We start from the raw sequence: 12,082 nt of genomic DNA on the forward strand, positions 1-12,082 counted from the left end.
GCTAGCCTGTGTGTGTGCTAGCCTGTGTGTGTGTGCTAGCCTGTGTGTGCTCACGTGCTGCCAGGTGACTGTGTGTGCTCACGTGCTGCCAGGTGACTGTGTGTGTGCTAGCCTGTGTGTGTGCTAGCCTGTGTGTGTGCTAGCCTGTGTGTGTGCTCACGTGCTGCCAGGTGACTCACGTGCTGCCAGGTGACTGTGTGTGTGTGTGTGTGCTCACGTGCTGCCAGGTGACTGTGTGTGTGTGTGTGTGCTCACGTGCTGCCAGGTGACTGTGTGTGTGTGCTAGCCTACGTGCTGCCAGGTGACTCCTTCTCTCTCGTACTCCTCCTGCTCCTGCCGAAGGATCAGCTCTATGAACAGTTGCTGCAGCTTCTCGTTACAGTAGTTGATACAGAACTGCTCAAAGCTGGACAACAACATCAACAACATCAACAACATCAACAACAACATCAACAACATCAACAACAACATCAACAACATCAACAACATCAACAACAACATCAACAACAACATCAACAACATCCACAACATCATCAACAACATCCTCAACAACATCCTCAACATCAACAACATCATCATCATCAACATCAGAAGAAAGGTGTCAGTCTGTATCTGTGTCATCGTCCTGAATATTTCTGGATTTCATAATTCACAATTCCTTGATTTTCATAATCATAGCAGCTGCTTTGATAAAAGGCTTCACCTGTTGTTGTCAAAGATCTCGAAGCCGTAAATATCCAGCACTCCTATCACTGTGTTTTTCCCATGAAGCACTGGGTCGTAGTCCTTCACCTCTATAACAGTGTTGATGCGGCCTACGATCCACCCAAACAGACGCTCATACAGAGACTGAACCACACAGAGAGAGAGAAGTGATAGTGTGAGAAAGACACCCTGCTACATCCATGCCTTTACTGTAAACAGATCATCTGGAGACGAGGGGTAGCCTACTTTAGCAAAAGCGTCCCTGCCGAAGCAGGCGTCCGTCTCGGAGTGTCCCTTCAGGATGACCTCCCCGCCCCCGGTGGCCACGGCACGGTACAGCAGGCTCCGGGTGACATCGGCTGTCTCGGTGCTGGTCAGCTCAGCCAAGTGGTCGACCGTGTCCACGCCCAGCACCCGCACGCTCTCACCATCACTCTCAAACCGCATGTTGCCCTGTGGTCACAGGGCGGCAGATTTCAGAGTTACGAGACGCATATAATCAAGCCACATGACATTCACTGGTTCACTGTTTCAGAATGGTGTTAGCAATTAATTTTGTACCGTAGGTAGTTTGATTATGAACAATAATATAACCTATCACTACTGTTGATTAGTGGTGTTGACAGTAGTGCTGTGCTCCACAGGCAGTTGACAGGACAGGGAGGTGACAGTGACTCACCAGCAGGAGGATGGCAGCTAGGATCCTGTAGATGGAGCTGATCTCCTCCTCTGAGAAGCCAATCACCTTCAGGGCGCTCAGCACAGCCTTGTGGCTGCAGCGGTCGTTGATGAACGTCTGGTGACGCCGACAGGTGGTGAAGAGAGGTCAGGAAGACAATACTTACTGGTGTTGCGGCCTGAGACATCAGTATTAGCATTAGCATGATTCTAAGCTAACTCAAAACAGACCCAGCTGCTAGCGAAGCACTATGGAGCATTGGTAGTAGCATTAGCATGAGCTAACTCACCACAGACCCGGCCCCCTCTCTGGTGTACAGGTAGTCAGCAGGGTCGTTCTTCAGGTGCAGAGACCTCCTCACATCCTCAGAGGAGCCACGCAGCAGCTGCATACACACACATCAGCAGCAGACATCACTGTCTCTGCTCCATTCAGGGGCACTGTCTACCTAGGCATCACAAACGTCTCTAAACCAGACTGGTGCAGGTGTAACAGGAGTACCTGGTAGAAGGAGTGGAAGTTCCTCTCTCCCTGCTGCTGCTGAACCACCCTGGACTGGAGAGAGAGAGAGAGAGAGAGAGAGAGAGAGAGAGAGAGAGAGAGAGAGAGAGAGAGAGAGAGAGAGAGAGAGAGAGAGAGAGAGAGAGAGAGAGAGAGAGAGAGAGAGAGAGAGAGAGAGAGAGAGAGAGAGAGAGAGAGAGAGAGAGAGAGAGAGAGAGAGAGAGAGAGAGAGAGAGAGAGAGAGAGAGAGAGAGAGAGAGAGAGAGAGAGAGAGAGAGAGAGAGAGAGAGAGAGAGAGAGAGAGAGAGAGAGAGAGAGAGAGAGAGAGAGAGAAAGAGAGGGAGAGAGAGAGAGAGAGAGGGAGAGAGAGGGAGAGGGAGAGGGAGAGGGGGACCTTCTAAGAATATACAGGTGAGGAGATACCAGAACACCTGAACTCCAAACCAGAGACTGGATGCAGAGAATGCACACAGTTACACCGTGTAAAAGTGGTTATTTCTAATTATGTCTTTACAGTGAAACTTTCACAAATTCATTCATCCATCCATTCATTCATTCTCTTTTTTTTATTTAGTTCACCTGTTGCTGTTCTCACCTGTTGCTGTTCTCACCTGTTGCTGTTCTCACCTAACCCTAACCCTCACCTTCTCCAGCAGGTAATTGTTGATATGGCCTCCAGTAGGGTCGCCATTGAAGTTGAAGTTGATGTCCATGTATTTGCCAAAGCGGCTGGAGTTGTCGTTGCGGTTGGTCTTGGCGTTTCCAAACGCCTCCAGAACACAGTTGGACTTCAGCAACACGTTTTTCACGCTGGGGGACAGGATGGCATGGATGTGAGCAGAGGGTGAAAGGTGCACAGATGACAGGACCTCTGATGAGGAGTATAACCTCTCACCTCTCAACATCTGCTCTCTGGTGGGGGTTGGTGATGGCTGCGATGTACTGCATGATGTACTTACTGGCCTCTGTCTTTCCTGCTCCACTCTCACCTGTACACACACACACACAATACTGATACACATACTGTATGGATATCATATACACAACCTGACCATCTGAGAGAATTCATCTGAAGGTTTAGATATACTGTATCTCCACTAACTACGTAGCTCCACCTGACGAGGGGATTTTTTTTACATTGAGACAAACAGCTGAGGGAGCTGATGTAAGGTGATGAATGGAGTCAACTCTGATCTCATCTCAGAGCAGGTGAGGTACTGATCTTCAGAGAGATGAACAGTCAACATCAAAATCTATAAAAATGAAAGAAAGCGCTGAGGTGCTCCAGACCAGAGATGACGATGCAGGTGTCTTTGGCCCGCCTCTTCATGGCTTTGTAGGCTGCGTCAGCGACTGCGTACAGGTGAGGAGGGTTCTCGTAGAGCTCGCGGCCGCGGTAGGCGTCGATGACATCCTGGCCATAGACGTCCATGAGTCTGTAGGGGTTGACTGAGACCACCACCTCTCCTATGAAGGTGTAGATACGGCCCTTCTCAAACCTGCACACACACGGCACATTCATTCTGTCAGTTCAGCATCTTGTCTATGTAAAAGTTTTAATTCTAGGTTTTTAATTGTAACAGAGAACTTTGCCATATTAACATTGACAAACTCCTGACAGTTCCTAACAAAGTATAATTAAATATTTTTCCTTTACTCATATACAAGTGAATTATTAAGTTTCATCGAACTAAATGTAGAGACCACATGTTGTGTTTACATATAAATAGATATTTACCACATCCCAGAAGAAATAAGTCAAACCTCCAACTCAGTGACACCCACAAGGACAGGAAGTGAGAGGCAAAGTAGTGAGAACAGGAAGTAGAAGGTGGTGTCACTTCCTTAACTGGTATAGATTAGGTGGGCGCAACCTGTAATCTCGAGGTGACTTACTGGCCACTGGATAACAGTGTAAAAACTGAACAATTCTCCAAACAAATCTGTCTGGTGTGAGAGAAGGCGTTGTGCACCTTGTCAGCAGAAGTGCATGCTGGGCGATATCACAGGAGTGCTCATTTTACAGCTTCCTCTTGTAACATCTGCTATACCTGACTAGTCTGTCCAGCTTGCTGTGTCTAGGTCTGCTCAGACAGTACGTGATGACTAGTGTTTGCAGGAGGGACACAAGAGTAATGTCAGCCATGATGGCAGTTACAGTGTTAACAGGAGACAGTGCTGGGAAGTGATGTGAAACCACCTCAGTGTTAGACAGTCTGGGGGAGTAGAAGCTCACAGACAGTTTCACAGAGAAAGTGACAGTGACAGTGAAGTCACAAGTTCAAACTTCAGCAATTTGCAAGTGGTTCAAATGTGTCTGGCTTGCCACACACAGGTGAAAAGGGGGGAATCATTTGAGAGCTACTTGTTGGAATAAGTGAGAGAGACTGAGAGATGCAAAGAAACTATTTTAACAGATGCACTGAGACTGAGTCTAAAATAGATTACGTAATGTCATTATAATGTCATCATGAAGTTGATTAAGTCAAACCCAAATGTGTCACTGCAGTGCCTAAAACAGAAACTAGTAAGCAGAGAAACCAGCATGGTTCCAGCGAATCGGATGCTGACATGCTTCATGTATGTGTTCATCTGTGGCTTTAGGTTTCTATGGTGATCACTGCACATAAGGATTTCAAACTCATACGGAAACCAGTAACAACGAACAGCTAAGAACGAAGCATCTGTGACTCATCTTTTATCTTTTCCTGTCTGCATTCCCCTCCCTGCCTCCCTTAACAGCGTCATTGCAACGTTTCTAAGTTACTCTTAAGAACTAAGAGACAGAGTTTCTAAGTTACTCTTAAGAACTAAGGGACAAAGTTTGTGAGGGGAAATACTTCACATGACACAACTTTTAGATCAAACCACAAACCCTCTTTTAGCACACAAACTCAGTGCCCATTTTTGACTTGACAAACCCTGTTACTGTGTAGGGTAACCATGACAGCGTAACCATGAAAGTGTAACCATACGTAGCCTTCTGCCCCCCCCCCCACACCCGCTAGAAGCTTCAGGTCTTACCTCAGCTTCAGGTTCTCCATGAACTGTTCCATCTTCACCTCGTCCAAAAGGACAAAGTCCGACTTGCCAAACTCCAGACCCTCCAGCTCCGCCATGCCAGCAGACGGTTCTAGACACACACCACACACACACACCTCACACACACGAGAGAGACGTACAGAGACACAGGAACAGATGGATGAGCGGAAGCAGAGTGGCGGGAGGAGAGAGAGCGCAGGCTGCCTGTGAGTGTGGTGTGGGTGTGGTGTAAGTCAGTTCTTTACTGGATTCTGGGGTGTGTTGAGTCAAGTCAGCGAGGGCTGTGGTCTGCCGGCTGCAGTACGTCATCCTGTGTGTGTGTGTGCATACAGAGCCGGGCAGAGAAGACACATGATTAGGAGCACTACATCCTTCTATCTCTTCTGACACAGATGTCGAGGCCTCCATGTTTCTGAGAAGCACCGGGAATCCTCCTGTCTCACAGCCCTGCCCCCAGTCCGGCCTGTCTCTCTCTCCCTCCTCTCTGTCTCACAGCCCTGCCCCCAGTCCAGCCTGTCTCTCTCTCCCTCCTCTCTGTCTCACAGCACTGCCCCCAGTCCAGCCTGTCTCTCTCTCCCTCCTGTCTCACAGCCCTGCCCCCAGTCCAGCCTGTCTCTCTCTCCCTCCTGTCTCACAGCCCTGCCCCCAGTCCAGCCTGTCTCTCTCTCCCTCCTGTCTCACAGCCCTGCCCCCAGTCCTGCCTCTCTCTCCCTCTCTCCCTCCCCATCTCCACTGTCATTTTGGCATACTGGGGAGTGTGTTTAACTTGGCTGGAGAGCAACTCTAAGACAAGCAGGGTTTCACAACAAGACGTAGCCAGCGCAGGTAACCCCGCCCTGGTGGTGTCTCAATCAGAACAGGGTCTTACAAGTCACAGGATGATGAACAGGACTTAGGAGGTGTTGATAAAACATAGTTGTGTTTGATACTGAGCCTGTTTCTATCACTCCCTTGCACTTCTGCATTAGCAAAAACTTTAGTTTCCTTCCAGCTAAGCAAAATAAGGGAACTGATATGAAGCAATGTCCTTCATCTCCAGTGCTTGCAGCACAAACACATGGGTTCATATTTCTAGCACATTTCGTCACAATTAACACGCTGCTTAGCCATTGAACCTTAGTTGGCTGCCACTATCAAATTCTCACCATCGTACTTTGAAAGAGCTTGCCTGAAGGTGTGACATCACATCCTGACTTTACTATGTGTTATGTTTTTACCGCTCTCAGCTGCTTGAAACCCCACCTAAACTCTTCATCTCGGATGATCACTTCCTCTGGGAGACTGCAGGCTACGCCTCACTTCCTGTGTCATGGGTGAGATCTGAGGCACTGAGTGCACTTCCTGTCTGTTACACTTTATTTAAAGGATTTCCTCTTAAATGGTCTTATCATCCAATGGTTGATTTGTTTATTGAGTATACTGTACATAGTTTGTATAGATTACCTTCTGATTAACAAACCAAAGAAACTGACAGCAGCCGTTACAATTAACCTGGTATAAACACACACAAAGGCACTGAAGTCATGGACAGCTTGACTTACAGATGATCAATTGAGGTAAAACGTGTGTAATATGTGTAAAGATCAAAACTAAACTGACTGATTGTATTTCATCAAATTTACATTCATTCTATAAAATATTTTGATCAAGTCAACCAACTGAGGTGCTAACCAACTCTAAAACAATTTAGGATGCAGTTCATCATGTTACATGTCTCAATATATTATCACATTAATAGCAAAATCATAAATTGTATAGCAGGTCTCATTAGTGCATATTCTCCTCCACTCCTGAACCCAAAGCAGAGTCAGCATATCATGTCTTCATCCAGCAGATGCTGTGGGCTCATTATGTATTTATGTAGCAGATACTTTTATCCAAAGCGACTACAGCAGGGGGATTTGAACCTGTGATCTCTTGATCTGCCGCTGAGCTGTTACCACCCCCAAATAATCAAACATCAACTTCCATAAATCCTCAAGGCTTCTTCTTGGGACTGTTTCCTTTCCTAATTGCCTTCTTTATATCTTCTTTACTAGTAGGAAACTTCTGAAAAAATGATTGCATTTTCATCCGTGGTGATATGGGTCCACTAGATGGCGCTGGCTCTGCCATGTCCTGCCGCATCATCTCCTTCTGCTCCTTCTTCTTCTCCCGGGACTCAGAAGAGCTCCTCTGCCGGCCGCTCCTCCTTGCGGCAGGGACATTCCCCGCCTCCAGAACCCCTCCAGCCGAACCAGCAGAACCAGCAGAACCAGCAGAACGTGAACCTCCCTGGGCCCTCGAGGAACCTTGATCTCGAGCCGCTAGGTCAGGGATGGGATCCCGATCCAGTGCGGAGGAACTGGAGACTCTCTTGTGGAGCTGTCGAGGCAGAGAGGAGGACCTGCGGCTGCTGGGGTCTCTGCTCTGGGGTCTCCCTCTCAGCGGTAAAGGGGGCAGGTCTACAAGCTCTCCTAGAATCCTTCGCTTCAGCTCATAACTGTCGCTGGACGGCCCCACCAGACGAATCGTGTCTCCGACCTGACGGATCATCACTGAATGAAAATCATCCTTATACATCTGAATTCGTTTACCAACTTCAACTTGAACGTTGTGATCAAGAGACCCCAGCTGTATTTGTTGGGTGCGGATGGTTGGGGCGAGCACGTTCAGGAACCCCCGCAGCTCCTCCATAGCACCCTGGGATCCCCTCCCCTGCAGGGCCACGCTGGACACATCGGCACCCTCACTCCCCTTCACATCCATCGTCACCTTGTGGTTCTTCAGGATCAAGTCAATGTCTTTCTGCTTGAAGGACTGAGCAAACCTGAGCAGATCTGGATCTGTCATGAAGGATGCAGGTGGCCATGGGAAGGGGGCGTCTCTGGAAGAGGACCTCGCTCCGTACCCTGGTGGGCTGGGCTGGCCATACAGGAGCTCTGACGAAGGGCTGGAGGGGAGAGATGGCGAGAACGGAGACCAATCACCGTTCACTGCTGCAGGGCTATTAAACACCGAGGGACTGCAGGAGACATCACGCCCCCTGTTGGTGGACTTGGCAATGGCACCCAGAGACTGTTCATGGCCGTTGATGCTGGGGTAAGGCGTGGGCGGCTGGGGGTCCTTCACCAGCCGCTGGAGCTGGGCCTTCACGTCTCTGAGCCCCAGGAAGGAGCCCTGAACACGCACCTCACTCTGGAGCTTCTCCGTCACACGCAGACCATGCGCCTTGAGAAGGCGCAGCACCTCCCTCTCACTGCTGAACAACTTCATGTTCAGACTAGCCTCCGCAGGCAGGTCAACCTGCCACACAATCACACACAGATTAAAAAAAATTCTACCGGTCCAATTGAAAAAATAAATAACCAACATTCAATATGGATTTAGGTAATAAGATAGCGCTACCTCGGGTCTGTCGGCTGCCTTAACTTTGAGTGGAAATGCGTGTTTGTCGAATTCCAGTACATGGCTACGCTTCAGAACACGGCCAACCACTGCAGTTAATTTATTCCACAGAGATGTATCGATTATATATAAATACATAGGATGTATACAGTATATCAGTTAACTTACAATCAGTTACATTAATTTGTAGATTTAGGATATTATACGTTTTAGCCTGTATCCAACAACTTGAAATGTGTTTAGTAAATAAATCTGACCTAAAAATTATAACTGAATCTTACCTGCTGCTTCCTCAAAGATGACAAATGCCTGTCCTGGACTGTAGGACGGGAAAATCACCCTCGTCACCTCTCCACCTCCGTTTCTTGGTCGAAGAAAGTGTATTGTGAGTTTGTCTTCCATCCGGTCAACAGAGAGGATGTTTGGGACTCCTGTTACCTCAACAGATGTTCCAGACATGGCGCCCCGGTATTAGCAAGCGCTGAGGGAGGACATTCAAACGTCGGAAAACTCGTTCTCACATAGCTATATTCTGGGAGAGATTTGCCGTAGCATAGAGCAATAAAAGCAGCATGGTCAACAAACACTGAAATAAAACAAGTACATTTTCAGTTGTAGGCCAACGAAGTCGATACTTTTCACTCCTTCACAGAATCTTAAACTTCCCAACACCGACGAGTAAATGTACGTGTTATATAACCTTACAATTTAAAACACAACCAGACTTCAGATTATTGTATTGAAATGCAACACTGGTTAAATGCCTACCCTTTACTTTACTTCTGCTTCAATAATCCTACGCATTTCGTCAATATCGAAAGTGAAAGAGACTTGGTTTTAAGTCCACCGCGTGGCTCTGCATGCAAGTCACCGCAACATTATCTGGGTAGGCCTATTCGTTGTATAGATGTGCATGGACATCCCTACAAAGGATGCGCTTGCCTCAATTATCCAACATATATTTAACCAAAATAAATGACGGACATGAACATGCTCAATGTTGTGGGCGTTGTTACACAAAGCAAAGGTTGATTACAAAAGGTCAGTCAATAAAGAAGTGAACTTGGACTTCATTGGTCATTTATTTCAGAATCATTTCTTGAAAGGTCAACAAATGTACAAAATGGTGGGTGTTGTAATACACAAACAGCACCAGATAGTCTCCAAAAAGGAGTCAATATAGAAAATACCACACAACACCCACAAGAAAGCTCTGCCACGAGTAGAAATATCGTTTCACTCCCTGGAACTCCTTCCTGGTTTCATTCACAGACCAGGCAAGAGATCTGTGCAAGAGAAAAAAAAAAATCACTTGAAAAAAAGACACTTCATTCCGTTTAAACAAGGCACTCATTTAACAATGTTTATAATTCTGTCTAATACAGGGTTGGTGAACCTGTGACCTGTCTGGGGTTTACCTATAACCCTGCCATGGAGATACACAGCAGGGCCTCAAACGGCCCCAGGTCTCTCTAGCAGACACTACAGGAAAGACCAGAGCCACTGCAGGCTCAGCCTCGCTGAACAGGCCTGCACATGTCTAATAACACGTTCACTAACACAACAAGGCTCAGTTTTAAAAGTGTAATGTAAAAATTTAGGAGCAGCAGTAACATTTTTGGAGCACCCACTGAAAAGTTCATAATGGTCTTTTCGTCTCTTCACATTGAGCGCTTGTTAGCTCCATGTCACATGACCACGGAGCACAGTGAGGAGGAGTGATTCAAATTAGTAGTTCAAATTAGCTGTCAATCTAAAATCTGCATTAAAGTTACGAACGTGAAAATGAAGTTTAACTGGTTATGTAATGTTGGATAGACTGGTACACGGGTCACTACCAGCTCACAACAGGCACATACCACTGTGCAGTTGGCTAATTAGCAAGAGTTTTGCAAAGAAATTGAAACAGGTTGCACCATAATGAGCCTTTGCACTCACAAATACTTTTAGGTTGCACCGAATTTTGGGAAAATATACAACCAAAATGGTCGCAATTTTGAGCCCTGCACATTCACTAACACACACACGTCTAAATCTGACCCCACTACTGACGGCTGCAGCCATGCTTGCAATAGCATCTGGTGTGACTCAGTCCAGTTCTAGGAACCTACCTCCAGGATGAACATGTAGCCAGGACAATGACAGCCCCTGTCACACACAATCAGGAACTGCAGGCCTTTTGCTAGCATCCTTGGTATGCTTCATCTAAACAAGAAACAGATTCAGTAATAGCTGGTATACTAAATAGAATGCAGAGTAAGGATCCATGTGAGAAGCAGTTATAAATGTTTAAATGTCTGGGGTTTACCTATAACCCTGCCATGGAGATACACAGCAGGGCCTCAAACAGCCCCAGGTCTCTCTAGCAGACACTACAGGAAAGACCAGAGCCACTGCAGGCTCGGACTCGCTGAACAGGCCTGCACATGTCTAACACACACACACGGTGTCACTAACACACACAAACACATTTACCAACACACTTATTCACCAACACACACTGTGTATGGAAAACCCACATGAATCTTCTGGGTGTAATAGCAACAGGGAACATAGGCTTTACAACAAGTGAAGGTTCATACCATCATTGTTTAGATGACTTCCTAGAGAGATGTTCCAGTCCTGGGTAGGTAACTCATCATGGTTGAGGTTTCTCACAACAGCTGGTTACAGCTACACAACAAAAAATGTGTTCAGTAATAGCTGGTATACTAAATAGAATGCAGAGTAAGGATCCATGTGAGAAGCAGTAATAAATCTTTAAATGTCTGGGGTTTACCTATAACCCTGCCATGGAGATACACAGCAGGGCCTCAAACGGCCCCAGGTCTCTCTAGCAGACACTACAGGAAAGACCAGAGCCACTGCAGGCTCGGCCTCGCTGAACAGGCCTGCACGACACACGCTGAAAGGTATGGGCCTACCTCATGAAGCTACACCACTTCTCAGGTCAGTCGTCCATTTCGCAATTTTTCGCCCGGTCGCAGTAGGAGTTGCGCAGTTTGTTTCTAAAAGGAAGAGAAACCAAAAACAATTGGTTGAATCTTTCAAGACGTATTGATCATTGCATTTTACTGTACGGTCTCCACATGGTCTAAACTCTGTCACGTTGGTTTATCGACATAAAAACTGCTTAAAAACTCTAACAATACTATTTTTAAAGACAACTATTGAACTACTATAACACTTGACCGAATGCAACATTGTGTTAAATATGAAAACCCACCTTCATCACGTTGATTCTGTGCATCCATGCGGCAGCTTGAAGTTCCATTCTGCAATAAGAACGGAAGTTTGTTTGGATTACGCGATTAACGATACGAATGTTCAGCAATTCGATATCTGATGGAAACTATACGTTGTTTACAGCTAAACTATCAAAAGGAATTACAATTGTTAAACGCTAAATATACACAGAAGATTACTTCTGATTGCGTCCAACACGTTCATCTTCTTTCCGTCGAAAAGTTTAAATCTATCGAGTGCACACGTCACATCCGGATTTCAAGGCGAAACCATTTCCGTTTTGTCACTTGAATCCGTGATCTTCTTCTTCGCTTTTCGGTTTTGTGAAACTTGATTTCAGAATAAGAGCATAGGCTGAGCTGTGCCAAATCATTAATGTTGTGGTGCAATGCAAGTTGTAGTTTTAGCATTTACAACTTATAGCAGTTAAAATAAAAAATAAAACGGTAAAAATATTATAGCTAGACCCTCAGAATGCATAATTTATATTGACCAAAAAGAAGACTAGCTCTTAAATTTTTA

General features: G+C 46.3%; 2 protein-coding genes, 1 long non-coding RNA gene and 3 other non-coding genes across 12 annotated transcripts in view; all 6 read right to left on the reverse strand.

The window, feature by feature from the left end:
* Window positions 1–282: 282 nt before the first annotated feature.
* On the reverse strand, window positions 283–5,035 carry LOC136962076 (unconventional myosin-Id-like). The gene is made up of 10 exons (XM_067255707.1): window positions 4,910–5,035; window positions 3,176–3,384; window positions 2,781–2,874; window positions 2,530–2,695; window positions 1,886–1,939; window positions 1,674–1,769; window positions 1,385–1,501; window positions 952–1,158; window positions 704–849; window positions 283–406 (listed from the first exon to the last, which is right to left on the reverse strand). Exons 1-10 carry the CDS (start codon window positions 5,002–5,004, stop codon window positions 283–285), a joined length of 1,308 nt encoding a protein of 435 aa, XP_067111808.1. The 5' UTR covers window positions 5,005–5,035.
* A 1,276-nt stretch (window positions 5,036–6,311) lies between these two features.
* si:dkey-154b15.1 (uncharacterized) overlaps window positions 6,312–12,082 on the reverse strand; it is a 111,093-nt gene continuing 105,322 nt past the window's right edge. The window contains exons 1-4 of one of the 5 annotated variants that reach the window (XM_067255808.1): window positions 8,919–9,150; window positions 8,596–8,795; window positions 8,315–8,403; window positions 6,312–8,212 (exon numbers count right to left, since the gene is read on the reverse strand). In XM_067255808.1, the coding sequence (XP_067111909.1) occupies window positions 6,905–8,212; window positions 8,315–8,403; window positions 8,596–8,773 (1,575 nt within the window). In that variant the 5' untranslated portion in view covers window positions 8,774–8,795; window positions 8,919–9,150 and the 3' untranslated portion in view covers window positions 6,312–6,904. Of the gene's footprint in view, window positions 8,213–8,314; window positions 8,404–8,595; window positions 9,151–12,082 lie in introns of those variants that run through there. The other 4 variants (XM_067255811.1, XM_067255809.1, XM_067255807.1 and 1 more) reach the window with 4 other exon arrangements.
* LOC136962266 (uncharacterized) lies at window positions 9,360–11,805 on the reverse strand. Of its 3 annotated transcripts, none has more exons than XR_010878899.1 (6): window positions 11,740–11,805; window positions 11,541–11,589; window positions 11,239–11,322; window positions 10,897–10,987; window positions 10,426–10,519; window positions 9,360–9,600 (listed from the first exon to the last, which is right to left on the reverse strand). It is a non-coding gene; the product is annotated as an uncharacterized lncRNA (long non-coding RNA). The 3 variants fall into 3 exon arrangements; XR_010878900.1 differs by adding an exon at window positions 10,623–10,744 and having other exon boundaries at window positions 11,541–11,788; XR_010878898.1 differs by having other exon boundaries at window positions 11,541–11,788.
* Window positions 9,716–9,850, reverse strand: LOC136962720 (small nucleolar RNA SNORA9). The gene has a single exon (XR_010878936.1). It is a non-coding gene; the product is annotated as a small nucleolar RNA SNORA9 (small nucleolar RNA).
* On the reverse strand, window positions 10,606–10,740 carry LOC136962723 (small nucleolar RNA SNORA9). Its single transcript, XR_010878938.1, has one exon. It is a non-coding gene; the product is annotated as a small nucleolar RNA SNORA9 (small nucleolar RNA).
* Window positions 11,077–11,211, reverse strand: LOC136962721 (small nucleolar RNA SNORA9). The gene has a single exon (XR_010878937.1). It is a non-coding gene; the product is annotated as a small nucleolar RNA SNORA9 (small nucleolar RNA).

Source organism: Osmerus mordax, chromosome 18 (assembly GCF_038355195.1).
Source record: "Osmerus mordax isolate fOsmMor3 chromosome 18, fOsmMor3.pri, whole genome shotgun sequence".
Taxonomy (NCBI): domain Eukaryota; kingdom Metazoa; phylum Chordata; class Actinopteri; order Osmeriformes; family Osmeridae; genus Osmerus; species Osmerus mordax.